At 44.6% G+C, this 16979-nt stretch overlaps 1 protein-coding gene across 1 annotated transcript in view; it reads left to right on the top strand.

Annotated features, from left to right (window-relative positions):
• Positions 1-5396: 5396 nt before the first annotated feature.
• The window catches only part of syt3 (synaptotagmin 3), a 31181-nt gene continuing 19598 nt past the window's right edge, over positions 5397-16979 (top strand). The window contains exons 1-3 of the mRNA XM_022739453.1: positions 5397-5495; positions 10485-10844; positions 12185-12609. Coding sequence (XP_022595174.1) covers positions 12459-12609 — 151 coding nt within the window. The 5' untranslated portion in view covers positions 5397-5495; positions 10485-10844; positions 12185-12458. The remainder of the gene's footprint in view (positions 5496-10484; positions 10845-12184; positions 12610-16979) is intronic.

Here is a 16979-nt window from a genome sequence, read left to right as displayed (position 1 = left end):
TTGTTTAAAGGCACCTATGATGGAGCTGACAGCTGAGTAACACAAGTAACAAGCATTGTAAAATATAGCTTTTTCTGCTGATTAATTACTAAAGGAATGTAATTACTTATTCAATGAGTACCATGGAATTGATTACAGTTGCGGTTGAAGTAACTTGGCCAACAGAGATCCTAACCATGTCTAATATATTTAACCAAAAGAAGACCTTGTCTTAATCCTATCCAAGTTGTTGCTGAACTTGCTGCAGTGCAATTTGTCCATATTTTAAATCTGTTCCTCTTGACAAATTAGCATGTTGTATGCCCCACGCAATTGCAATTTGAGCACTAACAACAGGTGTTCCACTCCCACATAACTAGCGTTGGCCCTTAATGAGGAAAACTCTTCACATGAACCTGCAGAAGGAGGGGGAGTTGCTGTGACAAGAGTGCAGAGGCACAAGTAAAGACAGCCACTGCTAATCTGGCCGGACTGTCGGCTTGTTTACAGCCTGTATAACTGTTGTTTTTCTTGACCTTTTTGGACCTATTTTGTGTAGATGTTGCCTGGCTTGGATATCTAAGCCATTACTTGGGTCAGAACGGTGTTATCATGACTGATAGAATCAATGGTCAGAGTTAAGAAAATGAAATAAAGCTGTAATAAACCGTAGTTTTCCTACCTTCTCCTTGTTGGATAGCAGCCTGCTCTGTTGTTTTGCCACAGGAGTTGTCTGGCAGAAGTTAAATCCAACCAATGTCCTGTTTTGTTGGTGCTGCTGAGAGAGTAAAACTTAGTGAGCTATGGGCAACTTTGCCTGTTTGTCCCCTTTGGCAAGACAAGATGGAGCATACAGACAAAAGCACTACTTTGAAAATGATGTCTGTGTGTCTCTCCTCCGTCTTGCCTTGCCAAGAGGGACACCCCCCTGTTCTCCTGGTGAGAGTCATAGTCTTGAGTTTGGGAACATGGCTGATTTAAAGGTAAGAACAAATGCAGCAGAAAAGTATGGAAATCTATCTAACCTGTATGGGCAGTTGGCTGAGTGGTCTCAATGTGCTGAAAGCTGCCACTAACTACCAAGTTGTTAAAGTGAAGATCCTGACTGGTGTTGGGTTGACAGTTATTCCATGTTATACAGTTGATGGTTGTGGAATTATGCGCAGAATTTTATGTCACTGTTATATGTAGTTAAGTGGTTTTTAAACCGATAAACTGATTAACACCAGGGTTGCAGAGACCAACGTACTTAAGCGGACGAGTAGAAAGAAGTCCACACGCCTCCAAAAGAGCCAGTACACGCAGTCCTTTGAAGGAAGCTTAATATTCTGCAGTTTTTGCCTAGCAGTGCCACCTAACAGAACCTTGTCTCCACTGAGCTGCTGAGGTGAGGTAATGGAGCAATAAAGAATAGTGAGTCCCTGGCCTGATGTCACCCAATACATATGATGTATGTGGATGTTCATTTGAGTCGCCCTGGATTTAGGGAGTTAGCTCACCTCAACCTTTGTCAGCAAGGATGCATTATTCATCGTACCGCTACTGCTTTGAGATAACAACAGACATCATATTGATCAGTCAGGAATATGTCTGTCGACCTTAAGATAAACTGGGGACACTAAAGCCTCCTCTGTTGACATTGTTCCTGAAATGGTTGGTCTCAGAGTAGAGGGAATAGCATGTTTTGAAGAATATGGATGTAATATTAGCTTGCGACATTGGTTGCAGCGCTGCAGGGGTCCCCAAATGTACCACTATTAACCTCAACAAGCAACCTGGTCCGTCCTCTGTCTTTTGGTTGACCATGGCTTAGTGTTAAAGAACTGAAAGTTCAGGACACAAGAGGCTCTAACAGTGAGACCCTGAGGCCCACTCCAGGACGTGCACAAGATCCTTATTGGACGTCAGCATGAAGTCGACATTGTGGCAATTAAGATACAACAAAATATGTAATATCATTTGTCACCAGAAATCGCTCAGCCTGCTTTCATCAACAGAATTTCTGGGGACAAAGTGGAAAATGACTCACGACTCATGAAAATATGTTATTATGTGGTCAATGTGATAAATGATTGGGAAACACTGGCCCTGAATTCTCCCCCAGGCGCATTACATTCTTTTAGATTTTACAAATAAACTTCTAATACATTTTGTGACTTTTGTTCTTCACGGTCTTCCTAAAACCAGACATACTTTGCATTATCGAGTTGACACCTATGGTCTCTCTCTCTGTGGGCTCCTCTCCCCTCCAGCAACTCTTGGTCTACTTCCTGTAATATGTTGGCACATGTGTGTAGTAGATGTTATAGTTAGATGCATGCAATCTCAGTGCTTTGTTGTATGTATGTGTGAAAACAAGTGCCTAAATGTGTTTTTTGTGCACTTGTCAGGGTTGATTAATTTGCCCCATATAACGGAGATACTGTCACGCTAGAGCTTGTTTTATAGGAAACAAGGTCTCTGGGCTGACAGTAGCTGCTGCCCCCGGCTGAGCTTTTAGTTTCTCTTCTCTCAATCCCATTTGTTTAACTTTCCCTCTCTCCTCTCCCCTCCTCTCCTTTCTTCTGTCTCTACCCTGGCTTCCTCACTATCCATCCCTGCCCTCTTCTGTTGTGTGACTCAGCCGCTCTCCGTGCTCTGCTGTGACAGCTAACAGAGGTCACTGTTTACTCTCATTTATCAGTCAATCATCGCTCGCCGCAGGGTTCCAAACACAGCTATTTTTCCGTCCTTCTTTTGCCATCACTGTTTCCAGAACAATGGCAAAGACAGTGGCATATAATTATGCGGTATTACTTCATTAAAACTATGTAGAACGTGTTTTCTATTTAATATTATTTCCTGCCACAATCCCATTCTTGCTCAATTTCCCAGGGAAATATGCAACGACTGACAAGATATTATAGTTTTTGTGATTGTGACAAGTTATTAGTAATGGGGCAAGGAATGTATTATTATGTGGTCAGTGTAATAAATCATTAGACAAAGGAACTTTCAAGATATTATTTTGTCCATTTGGTGAATTGTTAAATATCAGGAGTGGCAAGATTTTATTATTTCGTCAGTGTGATAAAACCTAATGTGGATCACTAATTGCTCAACAGGAACATTAGTCTTGAATGGTCCCTTAATGTGACCCTCTTTCGTTGTGGATTCAAAACATTTTTCTAAATCTTTGTCTTGATCTTTGCTCTTCATTAAAAAGCAGAAGATCAAATTTGGATTCACTTAAGCTAAGATAATTCAAGAGCCCCCACTCACCCCCCCTCCCCCCACCTCACCCCACCCTCCACTTGCCAAACTCATCTGATGCCTGTAATTAGCATTTTTATGAATAGAAAACAGTTTGATCAGAGCTATTCTTTTAAAGTGTGCATTTATAATAGTTTCTGAGCCAAATCCATGTTGAATTTCCATACCAAAGTTCTTAATAAGGCCTGGATGTTCTCTGTGTTGCGTGGCCCATTAGGTTTTTGGGCACAGTCTGCGAGAATGATTAATTCATCAGTGTGCTGTCTTTAAATATGAAGGTGCCTGCCTCTATCTTGACTACAAAACTCACAGTGGGAGCACTCTCAGTTTGACCAAAAATGAATAACGCTCAAGTTTCCTGTTTTACTACAAACATGACCAATGACTAATTTTTTCTGAGCAGCGAAACAACAGGGACATGAAGTAGTTTTAAGGAGAAACATCCGCGGTGACAGTAAGAAATGAGGGAAACGCCACCAGTGATTGGTGATCTTGAAAACCTCGGCTATACATCACACAGAGAACAAGAATCAAAAGCACACACTGTTCCCCATGTAAATTTATTATGGCAGCAGGCCCATATGCAATGAAAATCTTGAGGGGCAGAGGGATGACTTGCCTTACATAACTGCTAAAGCTGGCACAGTCTCAGCAGCAGGCAGAGTAGAAACCCTAATGCAGGGGTTCACACGTTCTCAACTCATTAACTTGGAGGATTACTTCCCCGTCAGGCCGCAGACCATCTGATTGTTTCTCTCTGATAGATTTGATGAAATTTTTGTTGATGGATGTGATGTGATTCATAATTTGACATCTGGGCATCAAAACTGCATCCCTGTTACATTCTCTCACTGCTCAATCCACTAATTCAATTGTAAGTGAATTACAGTTTTTCTCATTTTGTTGGACAACTCCCCTTTGGGAATAGGACAAGGAACCGGTAGGGTGCCCTGAGGGACACCACTTTAAAAACAACCACTTTGATACAATGTCTAAACCCATTTGTGCCCGACCATTGAGGGTCCTCATTATCCTTGGCGATGTTTCCATAAAACAAAGAAAGGTTTTTCTGTGCCCCCTCCCTCCTTATATGAGGCCTGCAGGAATATCCTAATCTAATCTTGACTCCAATAAGACTGTGTTTCATTCTAACTAGATCATGGCCTCTGTATACCTCCGCCGCTCTTCTCATTCAGGTTTCCATGGTGCACACACATACACGTACACACGTACACACACACACACACACACACAAACACACTATCATCAGCACACACGCCGTACAAACAGGCTAAGAGCCATGTCCCTTTTTTGGCTCAGAGCCGAACAACATTGGCCCTCCATTCCATCTCAGCTCTCCACCCGCCTGACATCCAAGCAACACCTCCTCCTCACACTCCCCCTTCCTCTTCCCCTTCCCCGTCCTGACCTCCTCCTCCTCTTCCTCTCATCCCGGGGATGCTACCATAAAAAGGAGTAACATTTTATGTGCCCCCCTTTCCACTCCCAACAGCAGCAGCACCACCACCACCACATCTCCAGGGCATCTGCAGGAGTATTATTATCTAATCACAGCTCTAATAAGACCAAACAAGATCCTGGGCCCTTCTAACCCACCCACCTACCCTCCAGGCTGAGAGTGGCCATTACCCTCCACACCATCCCCGCACTCCCCCTGGTTCCCAGTAATACACACAAGCATACACACACACACACACGCACACACGCGCGCGCGCTACCTCTCCCTCTCTCTCCATCCCTCCACACGCCCCACATACATCAGTATGTCTTTAGCACTGGCCGGGCTGTAGAGGCAGTGATAGGAAAGACACAGTATTAGTATTCAGAGCACAGGGAGGAAAAATAGAGGAGGGAGCGAGCGAGCAGCCGAGAGACAGAGAGAGTGAGAGGGAGGGGATAGTGAAACAGAGAGGAGGAAAAACACAAGGAGGGGGGAAAAATATAAGAGAAGAGCACAGGAAACGGGAGGGTAAAGAGGGGAGGGGAGAGATATCATATTGTTCATTTCTCCCTCTCAGTCTGCCATCCCGGTTGCGGGGCTTATTGCTCGGTGCGTCTTGGAGAGAGAAGGGAAAGAGAGAGAGAGAGAGAGAGAGAGAGAGAGAGCGAGAGGTGGGGGGGTGGACAGAGCGAAAGAGGGCGGAATGCCCCTTTACAAGCGTCGCATCTGACTAAAACAGCGGACAGGCTCGTAAATCGGGAAATCGGACAGAGAGAGAGACAGTGGTTTCTGCAACGCCAAGGTAGGAAGAAATCCCCCCCTTTTCCGTTGCTCCTGCAGCCAGCATGCATTGGGCTCTGTGATATCTGCGATGTGTGCGTTATTCTCATCATATCTGCTTTGATCCTGCACCCCGCACTGGGCTCTGCTGAACATGCCCTAAATCTAGCAGCATGTGTCTGTTTTTCCATTAATATTTAATCTATATTATTTGTGCATCACCCTGGCTCTTCCATATTGCATTCCACCATCGGTAGATATGTTTCGAGCCTATAGTGGGGTGCATATAGTGAGGAGGCAGTCCATGAGGCTATGATGTAGGCTGTACTAGCCTATGTAACACATAACAGGCTCCTAGCTGTATAACAAGTGTATCAATGGCAGCTATCCTCACTGATGATGATGATTGAACTTTTTTTTTTTCTTCCTCCATGCAAACCCTATTAGATATGAGACGAACAGACAGTGGGGGTGCGCGCACGAGCACGCAGAAAACACACCGAAGACAGGTTGACGTGCGTAAGCCGTGCGTAATTCCCCCCCTCCACCCACACCCCGGCGATCCCACCCCACCCCGCTCCCCCACCCCCCTCCGCCCCGTACCATCAAAGGCACAGTTGCTCTGGCTTCCCACCACAGAGAGCGATATTTATGCAAATGGTCAAAAGAAAAAAAAGAAAAAGAAAACCCACTGAGACACACTGACTCACCGACTCTGACATAGCAGTAGGTGAAAAATGAAGTGAGGGCGGCCCGTTGTCTGTGTGTGTGTGTGTGTGTGTGTGTGTGTGTGTGTGTGTGATTACACTCCCTGTCTGTAAATAGGTCCCACTCTGCAGCTCCACTGGCTGTGCAAGAGACAGGAAGAGCAGCACCAATATCCCAGGGTTCCTGGCTGGCCACATGCTCTCTAGTTCCTGTGTCATGTTATAGATAATTTAGACACTTCCAGCTCCAACAGGCCCAGAGTGGCAGAGAGCTGTGAAAGCCCGGACAGCACCCTTTGATATGTGTAAATGTGGGACAGAAATAGGTGGAAACAGTAGGAGAGAGTTTCTGCTCGGATGTTAGCGTATGTTTGATTGCATGTTTATTGTGATATATGGTCTTAAGCAGATATTAAAGCCCACTAACTCCCACCTCATGTTATTTATTTGCTGAAAGGGTGTGCAGGAGCTATTATAGGACAGGCTAAATTGGGACAACCTCGAGGCTGAGGCTCCACAAAGCTATTACCTCTAGTCAATAGACATTAATATCCCCACGCTCAATCTTGGCCTCATACGGCGCCGTCTCTGTCCCAGCGAAACACAGCACTGCTCCACTGGAGTAACCAAAAAGATGAGTTGTAGTAGCCCTATCTGTTTATCCCCATGCATCAATCCGTCACAGCCGAATGAGCAGAGAGGAGTGATGATAGCATTGTCTCGGGCAGACCATCGCCGTGGCCTCGAAAGGAAGTGATGCAAGGAGGATATGCCAGCGCCGGTGGAGCGAGGTCATGACCTCTATGAATCAGGGACAGTCCTGGCGAATAGTGGATGATCTAAGGGTACATGAGTACATCGATTTGAGGTGATACACAACATGATATGGCCCAGCAGGGCACAGCAGAGCAGACAGCATCAAAGTCTGGAACAGAGAGGAGCAGGTCACAGGGCCAAGTCACCAGACTGTGGAGTACAGCCGGCAGGAACCGACATGTTTTCAAAGGGGAATACCGCTAATGTCATAAAAACGCAGACACGGGACATGTGAAATTTACTTAAACTCTTAAGCACATTTGCACTTTGAAACAAAAGACAACAACAGAAGCATTCAGGGCAAGAATGAGAGGTGCAATTAAAGATGACTTCCAGGTACAGATGAAAACAAAAGAGAGAGCGTGGCAGTGGATAGGACGACTTGAAAGAAGGTTCAATGAGATCCTCCTGAAACATCCTATTAGGTATATCCGATGGATTAGTCTCCTTTGTCTACAGAAACGTTATGTTCTCACACAAAAAAGACTCTGACTGTTCTCTGTTAAATTTTGCAATTATCAAGTTGTTCAGTTTCTCCATTTAAAAATAATTAGACATTCTAGCAATAAACATTAATTCATATTAGTCCAAGTTAATAAAGAGAGAAAACTGAATAAGGATGTGATCATAAACCTTCCCGATTGTTCAGTTAACTTGAAATTAAATTCTAGAAAAAACCTCACCTATAATTTTGATCCATTTGTCTTTGAACGTGATTTACTTTATTCAATATAAAGGTAAATATACAATTTGGCCAGAGAATGAAATGCCAGACGATGATATGAGGGGCTTGGAGTAGATCACAGGTTTGTTGTAAGCATCTGAATGTCTTCCTCTTATTCAGCAGACAGCAGCTTTTCAAAGGCCTTATCACTGTAATTCCCAAACCCAGCTGAGGTGTGTGATTCATCCCTCAGAGACAGATTCCACACACAGATTTCAGATTTCAGTCACGCTCTCTAACATGATCCTTGTTACTGAAAAACACACCCCCTGGGTTTTTTTTTTCTTTTTCTTCTTTTATCAAATTCACATTCGCCCTGCTCGAGGATTTTTATTTGTTGCTGGCTGTCTTCGGTGGAATTTCCCAGCAACGGGGAGAAAAGCACTGGAATTCTTGTACGAGGAGTGCTGGGCCAAAAAAAATAAAAAATCCAGTACAACTACTCAAAAAAAAGAGTGAGGGAGTGCATTCGATATTAGATAAATATTTATTGGTGTATGCTTCGGCAGTAAGAACTAGGAGTACTGTGGCGAGTTCTGCTTCCTCACTCTAATTTGTATTGGATTTGCTGGACTTTTTCTTTTTTTTTTTCTGCTCCCGCTCTCTGTGCACCTGAGGGCGGCTCCAAATCCGCCCTGTGCAAATACAAGAATGATCCCTTCATTATAAGGGGATACAAACATAAACGCCTCATCTGCTTTATCGCCTATAAGCTAGGTTGAAGATGTAACGGCTGGACAGAGCCATTAAAAATGAGACATTTAGCTGATGCTCTTATCCTAAGTGATTAACAGGAGGGGCCAGCCAGGGGCTCAGTGTCTTGCTCAAGGGCACCAGTGGAGGGGGTTGAACTTGCAGCCTCAATCTGACATGAATTCTAGTTTATATCCAGTGGCTGTCTGGTCCTTGTTTCTGGTGCAACTGCCCCCCCCCCTCCCCCCCTTCCCAAGATTTAGCTCACGATCCGACTGGCCGCCTTCTTTCATAATTGAGCACAGACTTCCTTCTCTTTTTTTCCCTCTCTTCTGTCTGTCGTGTGATTGGACAGGACCGGCGTACACTGATTCTCCTCTCTCCGTACTGTGATTAGACTGTGACCTTGCACGCCGTCCTGTCTCCTCTGCCCAATCGGACAGTGACCTTACTGGTCGACTGGTCTATGTTGTGGCGTATTCGTTCCCTGAGAGTATTGATCCCAGGCAGAGCAGCAGTCAATGGAGCATCTGTGGGAGGTTTAGTGTTGCTCTCTACAGTATAGTAAGAATGTGTGTTTCTGGGCATGACGCTTTCGGAGTGGAATGATTCGTCAACACGTTTCTGAAGGCATATTTATCTGTGAATAACCAGCCTCTGTAAATATTTTGCTTGTAGTAAATTGCGTCCTCAAACCCTTGATTACCATTGTTGCTGTGTCACCCTCGCCGCCAGCTTCCTATGTTTTTTTTTTTCTGCCCTTCTCTGCTCCAATTTTTTTCCCTCCCTCTTTATCTGTCTCGTCTCCAATTTAATGTCAGCATCTCTCTTATCCCTCTCTCTCTCCGCCTCCCTCCTCCTCTGTCGCCACACAATCGTTCTTTCTGTCTGTCTGTCTCCTCCATTTCTTCTTCTTCGCCTCTCCCTCCCTTCTGATGCTCTCACTGGCATTTGAGGCGGCCAGTTTTGTGCCAGACAGCCATTCCTCAGATTGAGATATCCTGGGTTTTAAAGTCACTCAGACAGATTTACTATCTTAATGGGAGAGAGTGATGCTGGAGCGGGGGGGGGGGGCAAAAGGAGGGCTCGTGTGGGATGTTGGGTCTGGATGGCGTTTTGATTCGCTAATTTCGGATTCATTTCCGCAATAGGCTGCGCCGTGATGGACAGATAAATAGACTCCACGTTATCTGAGTTCTAACTTTAGACTGACACACTATCCTAATGTGACAATCAGCTTCTGAACAGAGACAGAGACAGAGGGCAAACAAGAGGCGAAAAAGTGTGTTTCTATCTTCAAGAAGAGAGACAGAAAGCTCGAGAAGGAGAGGAGGCATTTTCTTGTTTCCAATCTTGTTCTTGAGTGAAATATGTCTTTGCCTAATGTGGTGATTGACTGATGGCTGGAAGACAGATGGACACATAAGGAGCACTTTGCTAGGGAGGTGCCACTCAATGCACAAAGACTGACGCTTGACATTTCACAGAACAACATACATCAAATGATCAATAGTCCTTCCCCTGTCCGACAAGGCACCTTGCTTGAGAAATAGGTCCACCGCCTCACAAGGACAAAACATCTCGGTGGAAAAGTGAGCTTGACCCCCTCTCCATGAATAGTATTGTTTTTCCAGTGATTTTTTTTTTCCCCCAACCCGAACAAGGGCTTGTGCAAAATGTCTCGCCAGACATATTCAATACCAGGGTTTGGATCGGTATTATTAGACACAACTTTGCATACATTTTCGTCAGTCAGAGTCCCTGGAGCCTCACAGACTGTGAGAAACTGGAGTTTGGGCATTGACCTGCTTTTATTTAGACAGAATGAGTTCAAAAATAAAGACAGTATGCTAAAGAAGTCTAGTTTCTTTTGGATGAAAGGACAAGGAGCACGCACATAATGCAGTCAGACTTAATTCAGCTAATTATACCTCAGTTTGATGTTTTATGAGATTTTGTAGCCCTCCAAACATTTGTTTGATTGGTGTTCTTGATGCTATTTGTCTCTGCTGCACTTGTATTTCATGTGTCTCATTGATTGATCAATTGATTTTTTTTTTTTTTTGCTAAGGTGATGTTGGAGAGCTTCAAAAAAAAGAGTCTCCACAATCCTTCCAGTCCACGCTGATGTGCTGGAGAGATCACAGACACGGACGCCTTCCACCGTTTCCTGTTGGAGCTAGATGACAAAGAGCTCAACTTTCCAATTTGTAGACAAGAGAAAAAAGAAGCCACTTGTCTGCAGGCTGCAGTTTCTGGTCTTGGAAACATTAGGAAAATAACAAGCTAAAGGTTATGCATGCACTGCAGGCATAACTCTGCATTCTTTAGCCAAATCCATTTGCAAAGAAAACTTTTACACGTGGAGTGCCTCCGCTCCGGCTTGCAAATTCACCATGGCCCAGAATCTCGAGAGTCAAGTCCAATAAAGGTAAAACACAAATGAAGGCTTTATGACAATATTAAAGATGATGAAATGCTTTAATTTGGATTTTTCCTTCAGTACAATAGAAGCAAAATGTGAAGCTAAATATAAGGTAGCTGGTACGACTTGTTGTTGTTGTACTGATAAACCATTACCAAGAAAAAAAAGCAGCTAGTCTCCATCACTCCTTCAATATATTTCTGTTACAGAAGGTTGTAATAAGTGTGTTACATAATACATGAAGTTTCAGGATGATTGACCCATTGTTCAGTTTCAGACACCAAAATCATCCTCAGGAGATCACTGACAGTAGAGCTCTGTGCAATTAAGTATGCACCATGTTGAGTGAGTACTGACTCATCTGGCATTATTCAAAGTAAGAAGGCTGACATTTAAGTAATAGAAAGTGAATTGCGGCTTTCATTATGTAGTTTGCACATTCATGAATTTTGAAAATAAATTATTAACTCAGTATGATTGTTTTAGGAAGGTTTGTTTTTGCGACACTATATATTATGCAATTTTGGCTGGACCATTAATTTACATCAGCTTCGCCACTTCCCAAAAGTAGTATTTCATTGTATGTTTTCTCTCTTGTATTTCAAAACTGTGTTAATTTTAGAGCATAAAGTGGCTCATAGAACTGAACCCAGTAAGAATCAACACCTAACTCTTCTTTTAGATTCAGTTAAGTTCAGAGGACTTCATTATTTGCACCTCGAGGGGTCATTTAAGGCTCATTAACTCACTGGTTTGATTCTTCTGCCCACACAAAGACTGTATGGTGCCTTCGCTTACCCAAGAGCCTTCCCCTGCCAACCCTGTACAGAAGAATGGAAATGAATTTGTGGTTTCAAAAATGTAAAAACAAAAATGTACTCTGCCTGAAGTAATTTCCTGCTGCTACATAATCCACAGACCTCACTGTCAACCGGTTTCGACCAAATGTTAAAAAGTGATTGTGATAGTGACAGGTGGCTCACAGGTTCACAGGGAAGTGGGAAAACAGATTCTTTCCTAACTTGGTTGAACTGAACCTTTACTGTAAATTTGACCAACCTCAGCAAACACCTGTCATACTTCCTCACACATCAGGATACTTTTGGATGTGCCTGCAACAAGATGGAATGTTCTCACCTCTTACTTGATGCCAGTTGTCTTGTATCACTATGCTAAAGCGATGTTATGTAGCACAGGAGCCAATGATCCATCGGGTACACACTGATGGTTTTGGCATCAGTGTTTGCACTTAATGGGTAAGGTGACCAATCTGCCAAAAGCTTGATTTGTACACTTTTATGTCCTTACACTCATGCTGCCAATTTCTCTCCCTTTATCTCTTTCAGGGAAAGTGAGAGGGGTGGGTGTCGCTCAGTCACACATGGGCGCGTCAGTCTGGTCTCTGTGATCCAGACCAAGACACCCTGCAGAGCCCCTCTTGTTCTTCCTTTATCGCTGCTGGCCTCTCAGCTTCCTCTGCCTGCTCCCTCTCAGTTCACACCTTGTAAAAGGTGGACGGGTCAACACTCTACTTACCCGAGCGCCGTCCGATAGGTGAGGGCGGCGAGGGCTGCGCTGTCATTGGCTGACTGCTGGTGAGAGTGCGATGCGGATTGGAGGATGTCGGGGGACTGGGATGAAGACCTGTGTAAGAAGGCGCTGGTGCTGGTGGAGGAGCTGTGCTTCAACTCCCCGAGAGGTTACAGCCAGAGCGAACGCTGCCAGGAGTTCAGCTACCTGCTGAGAGGTCGCAACAGACAGCTGGACGCAGGTAACTGACACACCCTGAGCTTCTTATATGATGTCTACACATGTCACGGCTGACTTTTTTACTAAAATATCATAAGTGTAAAAGAAGCTTTTTTTTTACATTTTGTTGTCACATGATTCAACAGTTTGTAAAAACCCATATTAATCTGCCTCAACCTGCCTTAAAGGAGCTATTTGCAAGTTTTGCTATTCTACGTAGCCAGTGTTAGCATTAGCAGCTGTTTACCTCCCAGTCTAGAAGAAATGTTTGATTGTTTGATTTCGACAACATGTTAGCACATTAACCAGCTAGCCCCGACCTGTCTTGTCACTTTCCGATATTATAATATTATTCACTTCCGATAGCGACTCACTGTAGCCTCCAATCTGCCCTGAAGAAGTAGGCTAGTGCTGCTGCAGAGGGCGTATTACGTATAACCGCTTGTCTTGTAAATGCAATGATGGTGGAAGCTCTTGTCAATCGACAATCACCACCACCTGCTCCTGGCAAGAAACTGCTATCAGCAACGGAGAAAACGTACAAATAGCCCCTTCATCCAAAATCTACCCTTGTAGTAGGGTCATCCCATGTAGACTGAAAGATGGCTTATAAAAGCTGGTAGTTTCCTCCTTCACACAGAACAGAGGCTGCGGTCATCTTGATCCATGTCCGTGTGAATGCACTCCGATAATAGCAGGCTCACAATAGACAACGTCCACAGAAACATCTCCCGCTGAATAAACCACTCTGCTCTGGATTCATATTGTGTATTCATTAATTCATTCATACACAATATTATTAAATATTTTTACAATGTATTGCTAAATATTCTAAAAAATCTGACATGGCGGGTCTGTATGTTTTGATGCTGTTTCCTGTTTTTTTTTCTTAAGTTGGCTTTACTCTGTGAGAGAGGAAACCATGAACTAAACAGATGCCTTTCGAGCAGACAGGGGGCGAATCTTTGATGCTAAAATGATATTGGGTGTCTGTATGTTTCATTGAAGATTTTTAGTATCCCATGATGATCTGAATCACCCTTTTACGTAAATACTTAAATGGAAAACCCTAATGCATGTCTATCAAAAGCTTCAACAGAATATTTTCAGTATTGCTGCATCACTTGTGGAGTCGCACGGGAACATGGCGTACTGTGTGTTAGACTTCAAGGTATGAGAAGGTAAATGTTAAGAAGAGTGCTCATGTTTAAAGCAGGTTAGAAGTGCTGTGCACTCAGAACAACAAACCATGAAATATTCATCTGCTAGATTGAAATGGCTACGGTACAAGTCCATCCCATTTCTTTTACGAGCCCCAAAAGAGTCTCAGTAGGATTCTGCGATTGTTATCTCAGAGCTGGATTTTTTTTTTTTTTTTTTACCAAACTGAGTAGGTGCATCGTGCTCCACGGTGGAGTGTTTTGTGTGCAGAGTATTGTGTGTGGGTTCTCATTGAAGCATTTGGAAGTGCAATGCGCTGTTATGCAGATTAGCATGGATATCTATGGCTCAGTGTAGATTAGCCTGGATTGGCTGCGTGTTGCCTCTGGAGATTTGGATGGCTCTGTGAAGAAATGTCACGCCATGGTTTTAGGCGTTGGCCCCTTCGCTTACCAGCTGTGATTTTTCGGTGTTTGCTGACGGAAGTCTCCGTGCCCTCCGAGGGGCCACGGCCGCCGCAAGCTGTCAGTGAACGGCTTGTGTAAGCAGCGGAGATGTGTTTGATGTGGAGCAATGTATGACTCCCAGTGGGCCCGCATCAGCTGCTGATTGACAGGGAATCTCGGTCCCTCTTCACGGCGCACTTCAGAGGCCTCCAAACCACCCACCTACCCTCCCGCTGACTTGCTTTTTATGCTTTGTGGATTAGCGATGGATCTTTGACAGGATCAGTGCTTGGGAAGGCACAGCGACTGCCCTAAAGAGAGACAAATGGAGGTGATCGGTTTGGCCTCCGACAGTCCCTGTGCACGTTTGATCACAGCCACGTCTTATCAGTGCACCCTGATCTGCCAGCCACACACACTCGTACTCCTCTGCCTCCTCGCTTTGTTTTTCCCCCTCCAGATCAATACATTAACCTTTCTCATCCTTAAACCCCTCCCCGCTTTAGGTTTCGCTCTAAATCACTGTCAACTCTTTCACACATGCCGTGGTAGTTGCATCGACTTTATCAATCCTCCTCCCTTCCTCCTCCTCCTCTGAGGAAACTGAAAGGGGGAATAAACCCAGTCAGCTTATATGTCTGTTCCAACATGGGCGCCAATCCGTTTTCAGGCCTCTCCCTCTGTCTTTCCCGGCTCTGCTGGCCATCCTGTGGTTTCGATCGTTTTTTTCTTTCTCTCCATTCTCCTTCATCACAGCGGTCCTCTTTTTCTTGATTTTTTTCCTACCTTGTCCTACCTTCCTTTGCCCTCTTTTCCCCTCCTCTCGCCTCCTGATCTCCATCATCATGTACTATCTTGCTTCGCTCGCTCTTCCTTATTCCCTCCCTTGTTCCTCACTTCCCACCCGGTCTTGTTCTCCACCGCGACAGATCGATGTCCCCGCGCCCACCCCCCACCCCGCCAGCTCGCCTTCCCCCAATCATATCTTTTGAACAAGTGCTGATTAATGACATACACAGGCTGATGAATAATTCACCAAAGAGAGAGCGAGGAAAGGGAGGCAGAGAAATGGGGGAGACGAAGAGAAGGTAGGGGTGACGAACAAAGAGACAGTCGCTGAGGAGAGGAATAAAGTCAGAGTGTGCAGAGGCAGACAGCATGGGAGAAGAGATGACAGCGAGGAATGAGGGGTGTTTGAGGGGATTATATAGAGGAGAGAGTGAAAGAGAAAGAGAGGGAGGGCGGGCGGAGACAGAAGCGAACTGAATTCCAGAGGATGCACCCCAGGGCTGGAGGATTGGCTGCTGTTGTCTTGTTTTCACTCATTTGCTCTCAGTCTTGTTGTCAGCCTGTTACAGATAAAATTTCATTCTCTTTTGTGTGATTTAACAGTGCTTATGTCTTTGTCATGCCCATAGAGACGCTCTGAATTGAAGGAAAAGGGGTTAAAAGAAAAGGAGGCCTTTGTGTGGGACGGTACAAGCGTGTGGTGGTAGTGGTGGGGGTTCGGGAAACGTTATCCCCCGATGGTAAGACAGCGCTGTTCTACACGAAGGTGATGATTGGCCAGCCCACATATAGGAAGACTTGTTAATTGGTGTCCCCCTGGTCTGGAGCGTACACAAAAGCGTATACGAAAATCAGCACATTGTATCGTAATGAGTCTTCTTGGTCTACTTACAAACTATGAATATTCATGTTCAGGGCTGTGGGCCATTGAGGGCTCTGATTGGTCCTTTTGTGAAGACAGTTATCAGACCCAAAAGATGCTATTTAAAAAAAAAGACTTCAAATGGTTCAAGATAATTATAAATATTCATTGTATATTTAGTCTATTTATTTATAAGCATTCATGGAATATTTATAGGGTATTTACACATTTAAAAATTCATCATGAATTTACGTATAATAGTCTCCGACACGTGCAGTTGTGCCCTTTGAAACCATAAAAGAACTACAAAAGTGGCTGAGCTCTGGAGCTGATGTCGACTCTCTTTCATTGCTGCTCCTCTTTGATGGAGGCTGTTGCTGGAACTGTCCAGCAGTCTGGGTGCTGAAACGGCGCTTTTCTTTTACTCTGTGCAATTTTTTCTTTTTCAATCGGATGAGTCATACTCCACCCTCGCTAACACACCCACATCCCCACCACCCCCACACCCCCACACCCCCACCAACCCTCAGACACAATCCTTGAGCCGTCACAGATTAAAAAGCTCATAGCCATGAGGAAATGTGGGATGACATTGCATAGAGACATCACTGTGGGTGTTGGTGTTTTTTTTTTTTTAATTGTTTGCTGAACCACCACCCCCTCCCTCCTCAATCCCACCCCAACCCGCCGCTTCGCCTCCTCTCCTCCCGTAAGAATATCCTCTCCGCCAACGTTTGCCCCCATTTTAAGCTCTGGATTCGAATGTAGGATATGAGCTTCAGGGGACGGCTGCATATCAATTGATGCCTTCAGCGGGTTCCCTTTCCTGCTCCGTGATGTGTGATTTGTAGATGCTGTGGTGATGCTGGTGACGGTCTGTGTGTGACGGGGGTGTATGGACTGTTGATCATCCAGTGGTTTACAGCTGATTTGTTAGGCATATGTAAAATGTGTTAATGTGTGAATACATATCATTAGGTTGTTGTTTTTTAGCTGCGATAGCAGCATGGCACTGTGAATGGGAGTATGGTTCTGTTGGCTGGTGGATCGCTCCACCACTTTTGTCCAGCTGGATGGATTGCCATGAAATTTTGTACAGTCATTCATGTTTCTCAGAGAATGAACCCTACTGAT

This window comes from Seriola dumerili, unplaced genomic scaffold, assembly GCF_002260705.1.
Source record: "Seriola dumerili isolate Sdu_G_001 unplaced genomic scaffold, Sdu_1.0 BDQW01000044.1, whole genome shotgun sequence".
Taxonomy (NCBI): Eukaryota; Metazoa; Chordata; class Actinopteri; order Carangiformes; family Carangidae; genus Seriola; species Seriola dumerili.
Note: the sequence above shows the minus strand (reverse complement) of the source record. Positions and strands in the feature narration are given on the sequence as shown.